This window comes from Ictidomys tridecemlineatus, chromosome 16 (assembly GCF_052094955.1).
Source record: "Ictidomys tridecemlineatus isolate mIctTri1 chromosome 16, mIctTri1.hap1, whole genome shotgun sequence".
Classification (NCBI taxonomy): Eukaryota; Metazoa; Chordata; class Mammalia; order Rodentia; family Sciuridae; genus Ictidomys; species Ictidomys tridecemlineatus.
The window spans coordinates 48339103-48353292 of record NC_135492.1 but is presented as its reverse complement, the minus strand read 5'-3'; the positions used below and the strand labels follow the sequence as shown (position 1 = coordinate 48353292).

The 14190-nt window shown below is 40.9% G+C and overlaps 1 protein-coding gene across 3 annotated transcripts in view; it reads left to right on the top strand.

Annotated features, from left to right (window-relative positions):
• Positions 1 to 14190, top strand: part of Cntn6 (contactin 6) — a 284323-nt gene that overhangs the window by 249644 nt on the left and 20489 nt on the right. For 2 of the 3 annotated variants that reach the window (XM_078033569.1, XM_005330954.5), the window contains 4 exons: positions 9739 to 9914; positions 10288 to 10405; positions 11007 to 11165; positions 11340 to 11489. In XM_078033569.1, the coding sequence (XP_077889695.1) occupies positions 9739 to 9914; positions 10288 to 10405; positions 11007 to 11165; positions 11340 to 11489 (603 nt within the window). The remainder of the gene's footprint in view (positions 1 to 9738; positions 9915 to 10287; positions 10406 to 11006; positions 11166 to 11339; positions 11490 to 14190) is intronic. The other variant, XM_078033570.1, reaches the window with a different exon arrangement.

Below are 14190 nucleotides of genomic sequence, written 5' to 3'. Positions count from 1 at the left end.
AGAAATTATTACTCCTTAAAAATTTAGAGATGTTGCTCTGCCCCAAAAGTGGAACCCTTTTGATATCTGATGTTCTTTTCATCACATCTTTTCTCTCTCTTTCTCTAGAAGCCAGTTTCCCCCCATATTCCACAAACGCAGGGTGGCGTGCCATGGTTTCAGTCTATTTCCGATAGTTACCTTGCGCACCTGACGGGTTCTGTCGCCCTAGAATTTCTGACACGCTGGTCCTAGATTATCTTCTTGCACAATTTAATATTTCACGTCATTCCATTTCCTGAAAGCCTGGTTATGTAAATGTTAGATTTTTCTGTAGTGTCCCTCTGGTTAGCATACATATATTTGAATGTGTATAATGTACATGGATGTGAATGTCCATCTATATATGTACACACACACACACACACACACACACACACACATATGTATATATATTGCTTTTTTCCTTCCTAGTATGCATTTCATAGCCCTGTGGGTTCCGAACTTCTAGGAGATTTCCTCAACTTTATCTTCCAGAACACTTATTGAATTTCTTGCTCTTCTAGGTTTTAAAGTTGTTTCCAAGTGTCCTTTTACTTTACGACCAGTCCTTCATGTAATATCTTGCTCTTTTTTTTTCTCTCTCTCTCTCTCTGAAAATATTGCTGATGGAAATTTTTTTTTTCTGGTTTATTTTCCCTGAATGATTTCTATTTCCCCAGACTGCCTTCCTGCCTTTGTTCCGTCCCCTGTTCTTTATTAAGACTCCTACAGAGGTACCTTGTGAATTTTACTTGTTGACTCATAGCTAAGCAGAGGGCACTAAAAAAAAAAAAAATCTTATGAAGGCTCTGATCAAGTTTGGGGTTTATTGATTTATTTCGTGTCATGCTAAAATGACTTGGCTGGGCTCTTTCCTCGGGAAACTCCTAAGGTAACTATGTTGAGATATTTTTCTCTTAGGCTCATTGGTTACTAAGATCACAGTCCGCCATTTTCTGCTTGGAGAACAGTTTCCAATACTCTTGAAGCTGAATGGAGTTGCAAGGCCAGGGCCCCCATGTTCCTGGGTAAATGTTTCCATTTCCCTACTTGCGGTATGATTTCCCCACCCTCCATTGTGTTTGGCGGCTAACCGTTCAGATACCCCTTTTCTTATCCTGTTTCGGTCAGCTTTCTGTGACTATAACAGAATACCTGAGATTGTTAACTTATAAAGAGAAAAATGCATGTTTTGGGTCACAGTTTTAGAGGTCCCAGTCCATGGATGGGTAGAGACCTCTCAGGACTGTGCTAGGGATGCCAGGTGGCAATGGTGTAGGAGAGGTGATGGAGGAAGCTTCTCACCTTGTAGCCAGAAAACAAAAGGGAGGAAGGGGAAGGGGCTGAGGTCCTGCCTCCCTTTCAAAGGAATGTTCCCAGTAAGCTGCAGACCTCTCACCAGACCTTACCTCCTAAAGCTTCCACCACCTCACAGGGGTGCCACCCTGGAGAACAAGCGTCCAACATAGGAAGATTTGGGGAACACGCACCCAGCTCTAGCAGATCCTTTCTGGAGTATAGCTTGACCATCTCCTGATGAGATAGAACCTTTTAGAGACCAAATAGCCCCCTGTTTCTAAATCCCATCAGAGCGATTGACACAATAAAATGTTCTCTTCTTACATGGGACCAAACCCACTGCAAACTCAATTTTAAGTCATTCACGTTCATTTAGTTCCTGAAATTTTGTCTTTTTTTTTCTCTCTCTCTCTCTGTCTGTTTTGGTGAATTGATGTGGAGGAAAGCCTTCATTGTGTCACCGTTTAGTGCATGTTTATGAGGAGCTGAAAGTAAACACTGCAATCGATCATGTTCTTCAGAATGTGGCACATGCTGCTTTTGATGGCGATATCGTTTTCTCTTCCTAATATTTAGAACGTCAAGCGTTAGCTCCTTCTTCAAATTTATGGAGAGGCCTAGAAAGAAAGAACCATGTGGGAGACGATAGACGTTGAGCTCCGTCTTCCACTTGTGTCCTGGATCGGAATCTCTCGCTCAGCAGTACCCCTCTGCCACTTCCTTCCCCAGGGCAGACATTCCCCCACATCACAAAACAAAAAGTCAAGATGCTTTCAAAAAGCAAAGTCTGATGAAGTCAGGCACACGGTGGTGCATTCCTCTCATCCCAGTGGCTCGGGAGGCGGAGGCAGGAGGACGGCAAGTTCAAAGCCGGCCTTGGCAAAAATCAAGGTGCTAAGCAAATCCTTGAGACCCTGTCTAAAATAGGGCTGAGGATGCAACTCAGTGCCCCTGGGTTCCATCCCTGCTACCAAAACCAGAAGGCCAAGTCTGAATCACAAAATAAAGATGTACGTGTTTAAGATGGACCACACAATGTTCATATGCATATATACATATAATATACACATAATTTATCCATTCATAAATGATGGGCACTTCGGGTTCTTCTATATCTTGACTACTATAAATAATGAGGCAGTGAATGTGGGAGTGTAGATAATCTTCCACACACTGATTTCACTTCTTTGGGGTCTATATCTACAATGAGGATTGCCACATCATATGGAAATTCTACTTCTTTTTTAATTTCTGAGCCGCCATCTTGTTTTCCATAATGGTAAAACCAGTTAGTATTCCCACCAGCAGCGTCAAAGGCTTCCCTTTTCTCCACAGCCTTGCCAACTCTTACCTCTTATCTTTTTGGTAATAGTCATCCTGATAGGTATGAGGTTTGATTTACAATCCCCTGGTGATTGGTGATGTTCAGTGTTGGGGTCATTGTTTTGTTTCCTTTTTGCAGTGTTGGGGATGAAACCCAAGGCTTCATGTCTGCCAGGCAAGTGCTGTCTGTACCACTCAATCACATTCCCAGCCCTTACCTGGTGACGTCGATCATCTTTACATACACCTGTTGGTCATCTTCTTTGGAAATGTAAACTCTTTTAAATCTGTCCTAAAATAAATGCTACCTCGGTTCTTAGAGTTGGAAGAAATACTGTCCTGATGGGAATCATATAGACAGGAGAAATAAATAGCAATTGGAAAAGGTTGGCCTATCATCGTGTTAACGTGTACCACAATTGGAGATTCTGGGGAATTAGGAAGAGGACCAAATCTCTAAAATGTTGATTTATAGCCTTCATAAGTTAAATAGTGAGAGAAAATATCAGAGAAATTTTGTCACCTGTTTGAAGTACTATTTATACCCTAGTTTACTTTTTATCAGTATCTTAGCAACATTTCCTATCAAGTCATAGAGTAACAAAGGCAGAAGCTCTTTGTAAAGAGGAAGAAGAGTTTGATTATTTGTCACATGCATTTCTCCATCCTCTGAGAGCAGTTGACAACTTCTGAATCATTTTAACAGTCGTTATCTTGGAAATTGACACTAAAATTTTATGATTCACAGATGAGGATTTCAGCCAAGTTGAAGGTACCAAAGAAAAGCCAAATAAAGATATGAGAAGAATCATGTTGTGTGTATGGTCAGATGAGACCAGATTCACGTTTGCTTGCCATTCCCTGGTTTCCAAAAATGTACTTGGGAATTAAGAAACGGAACGAGTCTCTTGGCCATCAGAAGGACCAATTCCGTTTGTGTTTAAAGAAACCGTGCTAAAGGATTCTGACCTACGTTTTGATATGATTGGTTTTTCATGTTGGGTGGAGTGATTGTAATTGAAGGTACATTCTGGAAAGATCATTAGTGACTGGGACAGTGTGAATTTGAATAAAGCTATTCATCAAAGACATCGGATATTCTATCAAAGCTTTCCCTAGACTCCTTAAAAATTGGAGGACTTTATCAAGCTATTTTAATAAAATGACTTCTCTCTCCAATATAGATTGAAAATGGCAAATATTAAAATTCGGTAACTTTATGATCTTGTTATCATTTGCGCTCTTTTGTTTTCTAGACGGGTCAGGTCTCACTGTGTGGCCCAGGCTGACCTCAAGATCCTGATCCTCCTGCCTCAGCCTCCTGAATAGCTAGAGTTACAGTCCCGCACCACAGAGTGCAGCTAATGACCTCTTTATGAATGTCATTTATGTTTACAGTAATGTTCAAACAGGGGTCAGTCCTCCTCACTGTAGGAGCTGAGCAGAAAATAGCCTTCTATGTTCTGTAGATAAATAATTACCCCAGACATCATCATTATTATTATTAATGAGTCTTAAAAACACACAAAATGAAGAATGTAGTACAAGGATCTCTCATGTCCTCACCAGCCCCTGCTGATAACAAAAACCTCATATCTAATATCTATTCTAGATAGAACAGGTAACTCCTCACTAATCTGACATCTAATCTGTAACCTTCCTTCTTTCCTCAATGCTTATCCCAGTTATTTGCAGGACAATCCTATATATCTGAAGATTTCATCCATCCATGTTTCAGAAAGTGTTTTTAAAATATTAGATGATGTGGCTGGGGTTATATATAGCTCAGTGGTAGAGCACTCACCTGGCACGTGTGAGGCTCTGGGTTTGATCTCAGCACCACATAAAAATAAATAAATATATTTGGTGATCTGACCATAAGAAAACCAGTGGCTCTGGAGGCTGAGGCAGGAGGATCTCAAGTTCAAAGCCAGCCTCAGCAAAAGCAAGGTGCTAAGCAACTTCGTGAGACCCTGTCTCTACATAAAATACAAAATAGGGCTGGGGAGATGGGGCTCAGTGGTCGAGTGCCCCTGAGTTCAATCTCCAGTACCAAAACAAAAGAGTCTTCTTGTGCAAGCATTGCTTTATTCATGGAGGATGCTCACGAAGGAAGGGAGGTCAAATAACCACACATTCCTTTTTCTGTGTATCACATCTGACTGCACAGAGGTATTTCTTTGTAGGCATATTCCATTTGTCACAGTGCAGATGCTGCAATGTCGTTATACCATTGCTTGCTTCTTATTTCTCATGCTCCTCATATATTTTCAGGAAATAGATTCCACTATCTTTTTGAAAAAAAAATTTAATTGACAAATAATTGTATATATTCATTAAAGCACAATGTGATATTTTGATAACACATTTTCATTGTGGAATGATTAAAGCTAATTAACATATCCATCACAGAGCAGGCTTATTATTCTTTTTGTAATGAAAACATGGAAAAAATCTACTCATTGAGCGATTTGGGAATATACAGCACGTTATTATTAACTATTGTCACCCTGCTGTGCCTTAGATGTCAGAAACTTGCTCCTCCTGTCTAACCGAAACTTTTTACTCTGTGAACAATGTCTGCCCCTTCCCCCCAACTCGTGCTCACCCACCTTTGCTTAAACGTATTCTACTCTGCTTTCTTCTTCTGTGTCAGAGAATATTTCTTTTTCATTCCAGGCATTGAACCCAGGGGCGCTCCAACACTGAGCCCCATCCCCAGCCCTTTTTATTTATTTTTATTTACAGACAGGGTCTCATTAAGTTGCTTAGGGCCTTGCTTAGTTGCTGAGGCTGGTTTTGAAGTTGTAATCCTCTTGCCTCAGCCTCCTGAGCTGCTGGGATTCCAGACGTGAGCCACTGTGCCTGGAAAGAGACTCTTTCTTATCATGGCATTCAGGTTGATGGACAGGTAACTCGCTCTTACAGGGACCCTTGCTCAGGAATGCCCTCATGCTTATTTTAAAGTTCTGCTGTTATGGCTTTGACATTCTTAGTTATTTTGTCTCTGAGCCTGCTTTTTATGTGGTTTAGTGGGATGGTGGAGCACACGCATGCACTGGTGGTGCTGTGAGTAAGTGGTTACAATTGGATAGCAGCAACCCATGCACACCCAAGCCCAGGCAGGCCTGAGGACCCACAGGCAGCATTCATGCAAGCCGTGAGTGCCCTGTGCAGGTGTGTGCCTGTGTGCATAGCTGCCGTCGGGTGCTGCAGCCTGCCGGGCGTGAGCACATCAGGTCCTGAGCCCATAGGGGTGGAGGTGATACGGGCATCAAGAACTGGAGTGGATATTAGCAAAGCCTGCAGGGTAAGGAGGGACTCAGTCAGTCAGCCCCGGGGTCCAGGGTGGGAGGAGGCCAGCTTGCCCATGCCAGAGCTAGCCCTGCTTGAATATGGACACTACCAGAAAGCATATCCCAGCGTGACTCAGATTCTTTAAAGAATTTAAAATCTAGGGTTTAGAACATTTCTGCAACATTGCAAAGCTAATATTCACGGGGTTAGGAATAAAAAAATTTAATTTGAAGATGATTCCATTTAAGGACAAAACCCTATTTTTATATGAAGCTCCAGGGGAGCTAGTTATTAATGAGTTTTTCGTTATAATTGAAGATACTGCCGTGGAATAAATCACTGGCCATGTGAGTTAGACCCAGATTATGAAGTTCACTTATGGCTTCTTAAACAAAGTCCTCCAAAGTTACAGCAAATGCCATACAAAAAAATAAAGTTTTTTTTTTTATATATATACGTGTCCATTAACAATTCAATTCAGTCTTACACAAAATAGATTTATAGTGAAAGAAATAGGGTTCAATCTTTTTTAGAAAATTGATTCCAAGCCAGGTTACGGTGGTGCACGTCTGCAATCCGAGTGACTCGAGAGGCCGAGGAAGAAGGATTGCAGATTTGAGGCCAGCCTCAGCAACTTGTGTCAAAATAGAAAATTTTGTGTCAAAATAGAAAAAATGAGATCCTGTGTCAAAATAGAAAATAAAGGGAGTTGAGGATGTGGCTTAGTGGTTAAGTGCCCCATGGGGTTCAATCTCTTGTACCCACCAAAAAATATTTGTTCCATGAGAACAATCAGCTCTAGATGTTCTAAAATTTATACTTTAAAGTGATTTTTTTTTTCAGAGACTTATATTAACAGCTGAATGTGGTGGCACATGCCTGTCATCCCAGCAGCTCGGGAGGCAGAGGTAGGAGGATGTGACGCTCCAGGACAGCCTCAGCAAGTTAGAGAGGCCCTCAGCAACTTAAAAATAATAATAAAAAAAAAAAGATCTGGAGATGTGGCTCAGTGCTTAAACACCACTGGGCTCCATCTCCAGTACCAAAAGGAAAAAATAAAAAAAAAGCAATTTAGACTAATACTGCAGTCTAAAGAAAACTCTCAATGGTTTCAAAAAGACAAATTGGCAGAAAGATCCTTTGCAAAATGAAAACTTAACAAAAAGTATTTATGACCTGGCCTTTGCCTAAGAATCACTAATGTCACTTCCCATTTTTATCCATGGAAAAGGAAGTTGCTAAGAATTTAAATTTTGATGTTCTAAACATGAGTTTTCAGGAAAACCAAGCAAGACCACCTTATCAAATTCGAATGCCACTGTATCTTATTCTTGAATTTTTAGTCATCATTTCATTACTATTGTACTACCAACAAGCTTTGTTTTTAAGACACAATTTGTCTAACGTTGTCACTGTGTGGGTTTGGGTGTCATAGATGGGAGGAGTGGCTTTCGTTTTTAATGTTTCAAAAATGACATTATTGTACCATCTCGAATGTTCAATCACATTCAATGAGGCCACTTATTCTCCTACACGCATAGATGAGATATTAGTTATTTTTTAAAGGCACTACAAAAGGAAAAAGTTTTCCCTGGTCCTATAAGATTTTCTTAAAATATTAGATGATATCATTTACTCTGATTTGGTGGGAGAGATGGGGAGGAGGCTTGGAATTGACAATGAACACGGTACATAAAACTGTTCTTGAAATCCCTCCCTAGAGAAGATTAGAAGGAAAAAAAAAGTGCATGAATCTAATAAAAGAAGAAAACTATTTCTTGAAAATTAAAACCTGAAGACAGATTGAACGCAAATGAGGAATTTTCTTCATTATGATCTGAAGTAGAATGCACGCTTCCCTTTCCCATGACTCTTTTATCAATACGTCCCTTAAAACCCTAGATTATGACATTCTACTTTCCAAAACTTCTAAGTCTGGATGAAGAACACTACGGAAATTTTTAAACATCTGAATACTAATGCGACCTTCTATTGTAAAATACGTCGCCACCCTGTCTTTGTTGGCTGTTGCTCTGACGAAAGAGTGTTTCATAGAGAAAGGAGGCCGATTTCTCACAGTCCTGGAGATTTGGTACGCTCTTGTAGCTTTGGGTCCAAGGTGAAGCAGAACATCATGGCGGAGGAGACTAGCTTAGGACATGTCAACCAGAAGGAGAGAGAGCTCTGTTCCTCAGGGACAAAACATAAACCCCAAAGGCACAACCTCAGTGACACACATCCTCTAGCCACACCCTACCAGCCGACAGGTACCACCTCCTTAATTCACATCAGTGGATTCAACCATCAATTATTATATCTCTCCTAATGTAACGATCTCACCCCTGAAATGTTCTTACATTGTTTCCCACATGAGCTTTGAAGGGACACCTCATATCCAAACTGTAATCATTATCATTGTGAGTTTCTTTTTAAAAAAAAAAATGTATTTGTTCTTTTTACATATACTTAACAGTATACTGTATTTTGACATATGACACACACATGTGGTGGTGCATGATGTGGCATCACGCTGGTCGTACATTCCTATCTGAACATAGGAAGGTGATGTCCACTTAATTCTGCTGTCTTTCCTATTCCCGTCCCTTTAATCCAATGGACTTCTATTCCCTCCCTCATTGTGAGTTTCTTTTAATCAAAAACAACAACAACAAAAAAAAAAAATACAGGACTCTTGTGTACAACCAGAACACTTTCGGAATTGTCCTTGGAAATATCAGTCAGCGAAATGCTGTTGCCTGTGACAAGGGGTTGACATTGAGACTGTCATCTCCAGTGGGAAGGTTTTTATGATGGAAGCAAAATTCTCTTACTGCAAATTCCGGATTAAAGAAGGAAAATGTGGGTGTTTTTTTTTTTCATGTTTAGCTTAAATAGAAAATTATGATCAGAAGTATGTCAGAAATAGAAAAAAATAATGTTGCTTTCATACTTTTAAATAAAAGCATATGATTATCACACTCTACGTGAACTATGGTGGTTATAACTTTAGGGACACAGTGGGTCTGATGGGGTCTGAAGTTAGCAGAGACTCTTGAGGGTTATAACCACTGTGTAAATTGCAAGACTGTGACTGAAATTTTAGACTAAAAATTAAAAAGAGCATGGTACACTCTCTACCTATGGAAACCTGGCTTTGGAGGTCTGTAGTTTTCTGTAAAGTGTTTTCATATGAGGTGTGAATAAAATGACACCTTTCATTATAAGTCATAAGCTGTATAAATATGGAATATTTGGGAAAAAAAAACACTGAATGTGGTTGAACTTCGGGTGACTTTAAATGATTGCATAACGATTCAAAACTATGTCTAGCCAGGCTCAATGGGACATGCCTGTAGTCCCAGCATCTCAGGAGGCTGAGGCAGAAGTATTGCAAGTTCAAAGCCAGCCTCAGCAACTTAGGAAGGCCCTGTCTCAAAACTAAAAATAAAATAAGGAGAGGTTAGGAATGTGGTTCAGGGGCTAAGCACCCCTGGGTTCAATACTTGGTACCAAAAAATATATATATAAAATAAACCTTTTTTAAAAAATCGTATATAGGGGCTGGGATTGTGGCTCAGTGGTAGAAGGCTGGTCTAGCACATGGGAGGCCCTGGGTTCGATCCTCAGCCCCACATAAAAATAAAACAAAGGTATTGTGTCCAACTGCTTCTAAAAACATAAATATTTAAAAATATGCTTTTTAAAAATCATATATGTACCTGCACACCTATCTATGTATATGACTTACCCAGAGGTTGGCATTTTATTGGCTTTTCTTAATTCTTCTTCTCTCAATAGAGAGGACTGTCATTACGGTCCCCCCTTCCACAATGGATGTCACCGTGGGCGAGAGTATCGTCCTGCCCTGCCAGGTGTCCCACGACCCCTCCATGGACGTGGTGTTCCTGTGGTCTTTCAACGGCGACGTCATCGACTTAAAGAAAGGAGTGACTCACTTTGAAAGGATCGGAGGAGTAAGTAGGTGCCATGGCTGAGAAGCTTAATGACAGGAATCAAGACCCTCCCGTGAATCACCGTCACTCACGATCATTCTCCCCGTATTATCTGTGTGGATGATTGCTGTTCATGAAGCCGCATCTGTTTTTTTGGTTTTGTTGTGTTTCGTTTTATGGGTTTCATAGAAATACTTGGTTCCTAGATGCAATTTATAATAAAGGGGATCGGGATCGTCAAAGGCATCAAAGAGAGAAACGACAATGAGCCTAGTGTCTTCCGATTTCAGAGCAGCCTTATATTTAATATGTATCCAGCTCTGTAAAATAACAAGACCTGCTGTGCATGATGATGCCTTTATTCATTTTTTTTTCTCTCTCTTTCTACCTACAGGAATCCGTCGGGGATCTGATGATACGGAATATTCAGCTGAGCCACTCAGGAAAATATCTCTGCACGGTGCAGACCACTCTGGAACGTCTGTCGGCTGTGGCTGATGTCATTGTTCGGGGTGAGCATGCATTTGATTGGCTTTTGTCTGTTTATGATAAATGATCAGGCTTGACCAGTGTTGCTAGTGCCATCATCTTAGACGTTGCATATTAAGAAACCATTCTTGTCGGGGAAAAGTCCACCTGCGTCTGTAGTTATCCTTCCTACCTGCTTTTCCTTGCATTCATCTTTGAGAGAAGAACTTAAAAGAGGCGCTTCTCCGTTTTGGCTTGCTCTACAATCTCTCCCCCGGTGTCGAGCAATTTTCTAATCTCTGGAGGGAGCATTTCCACACGGATGCTTTACTGTGTAAGCTGAGCTAATAGGACTTAATCTCCAATTATGCGCTGCACACACACGTGATTGTCAATATTTTATTTTCTAAGCGTAACAGGTAGGAATAGACCATCCTTGTCAATCAGTGCATTTAAAAATCTCCAATACAGGGATGGCGTGGTGGCTCCATGGTAGATCACTAGCCTGGCATGGGTGAGGCACTGAGTTCGATTCTCACTACCGCATACTTATAAATAAATGAATAAAATAAAGGTCCATCAACATCTAAACAAATATTTTAAAATGATTTTCTAATACAGTCATCATAAAATATCTTTCTCAAGGCCCTCCAGGTCCCCCGGAGGATGTGAGAGTAGAACACATTTCTAGTACCACCTCCCAGCTAAGGTGGACCCCAGGCCCGGATAACAACAGTCCCATTCAAATATTTACAATTCAGACTCGGACACCTTTTTCTGTGGGTTGGCAAGCTGTCGCTACAGGTAAGTGACACAGGTGCTTTTATGTTCTAACCACCACCAAAAGCAGAGACTTTTAAATTTGTTAACGTAAACCAATGTAGTTTTACAGTTTTTAAATTTAATAATCATTTCACATGATCGTTGGTTTTTGGCTAGTGCCCATCCGTGGTCGTTAAGTGTCCCTTTTCTTTTTAGTCCCTGAAATTCTCAACGGCCAGACACACAATGCCACGGTGGTTGGTTTGAGTCCCTGGGTGGAGTATGAATTCCGGGTGGTTGCCGGGAACAGCATCGGCATCGGAGAGCCGAGTAAACCATCGGAATTGTTGAGAACCAAGGCGTCGGGTAAGGAATCAATGTCTCTGAAAAGTGCAGAAATAGAAAAAAAAGAAATTAAGAAGTATTTTTGTGGGTCTCGTAGGACGTGGCGGTGAGCGAGGGATGCTCATTTTTACATTTTTATCTGTACCAGGCAAGGTGTACTTCGAATTAAAGATGGTGACCCCTTAGCAAGACTGTCAGAATAAGAGCATCTCAGAAGCCATCTGTGTGTCTTATCCATTTTCTAGCAAAAATCTAATAGAGAGTCTGCAAGTTGGTAAATGCCAACCGGTGACTGCTTGTTTCGTTGAGATATGGTAGCCAGGAGTTCCTCCAGTCTCTGGTGCAGGTAGCCATACATTTTCATCTGTTTCTCAACTCTCACCTACTTACAGCGACCTTGGACAAGAGCATGCATTCCTGCTCATGCAAATGAGGTAAACCCTCAATGGAAGCTCTAATTAAGCACCAACTGGTTCACTGAACAGCAGAACATAGGTTGAACTGGCCTTGGAATCAGTCTTCTTGAGTTTTTCTCAATAGATCCTCTTTGTTAGGCTCAAACTTCTGCATCCAGGGTGACGGCTTATCAACTTGTTCTGGTAACTCGTAAAGTCGATGTTCTTGTCCAGTCCTACAAAAAAAAAAAAAAAAAGGCTCACGTTGCTGTGGCTGGCTTGGTTGAACTAGCATGAGCTAATTTTAAAAGACATGCACAGTTATAATTCAATTTCTAAACTACAGGTAGTGTGTGTGTGTGTGTGTGTGTGTGTGTGTGTGTGTGTGTGTGAGAGAGAGAGAGAGAGAGAGAGAGAGAGAGAGAGACTAGGGATCAAACCAAGCACTTCATACATGCTAGGCAAGTACTCTACCAACTGAGCTGCCTCCCCGGGCATCATGTCATTTTTCCATCAGAGGATTGGCTCTAGAAAAAATATAATCTGCAGCAATAAAATGAAATCATGCAACAGGTGTAGGGCTGAGAAGAAGTTCCTTCCTTTCACAGGAGAGGAAGATGAGGATCGGGATGTTAGCTGGTTGTTTGGACAGAGTTTGGATTAGAAGGAACAGCTGTGAACACAGCATTCTCCAAATAACAGTGAGCCTCAACTTAGATGAGCAAGGGGTTAGCCCGAGAAAGGGTGTAAACCAAGAAATTTCCAAGCCTGACATCAGAGGTATGGACTGATGACTCTGGATATTAGCTTTGGTTTCTGGTTGGTTGTTTACAGCTGATTTATTATTATTATTATTATTATTATTATTATTATTATTATTATTATTATTATTATTATTTGGGTAGCTTTGACAAGGTTGACCCAAACTGTGGAGTTTCTAGAGTACAATTTGGGTACCACCTTGTGCTGACCATGAACGCTGTCCTTCACAGTAAGCTGTGCGATCATCCTGATTCCCCCAAGTTTACGAATCTTGCTGAAGTTCCCCTTCCTCTCTCCTACCCTCCCCTCTCTCCCATCCTCACACACCCAATTCCTTCTCAGTATGATCTTCAGCCTTATTATAGCGAATTTGAAAATTAAATAAAGAATGGAACTTTATGTTTCACAGGAAACTGGACACTTTAGAGAGAGCAAACCCCAAGTCTCTTTTCTAACAATTTGCTGTATACTCAGCTCAATGAGGCAAAGGCCCTCAAATAATGTCCCTGTAACCTGCCAAGCACTGTCAACCCAGTGACCGGGTAGAATCTATCCTGACTCATGGAAATTTTGACCAAAGATCCTAAAAGACTTAGAAAATAGGTCTAGGTTCAAATGATTTTGGGGGTTTTTTTTCCCCTAATATTTTTGTTAGTGCATTATAGTTGTACAGAATAGCAGGACTCATTTTGATCCATCCGTGAATGCCTATTAACATAGTTTGTTCCAATTCAATCCCCAGTACTTTCCTGTTCCCTCCTTTATGCCCTCCTCCTGGTCCCTTCTTCTACTCTACTGATCTTCCTTCTATCCATTGATTTATTTTTAACGGGCATATTATACTCATATATAAACTTGGAACATATCATGATCTATTTCTGCATGCACATAGCATCATGGGGCCAACTTCCTTCCCATTTCCTCCCCTCCCCCCTCCTCCATGTTCCCTCCTTTAATTATACTGATCTCCTTCTATTTTAAGGAAGATCCCTTATTTCATTCCTTTTTTTTTAAACCCTACTTTCTGCATATTAGAGAAAAACATCTGTAGGTTCTAGTGATCTTCTTCATAAAATTAGAAGGAAACAAAAAAATCAAGGGTAAATTTGAAGAGGAAAATGCGTGTTGGGCAGATGCTGTTTTGTAAAAGAACAGATTATCCTCTGGCTGTGTTGCGGACAAAGATAAGCGTGTGTATGAAATGCAAGGAAACGAAATACTAGATTTCCTGAAATGGTCTGTGCACGGTGGGGAAGAGTTGGAGTGAGCGGAGAAGCCTGGCCCGTTTTAACCCCAGCAGGCCGGTTGGTCCCCAGCCCTACCCAGATGGCTTCTAACCACACCGTGCCATATCGGTCACAACGGCCAGACGTAATTTCACATCGTTCACGCACCGCATAACTAGCAGACCTGAAAGCATACTCAGCAGCGTTATCACTATCCAAGGTACAGGATAAGGATACCTTTGTCCTTTTCACAAGAAAAATAGTGCTTTTCTTTTTTTTAACAGTTCCACACCTACACCAGCCTCACCTGACCATGCACTGCATTATACATGACACAAT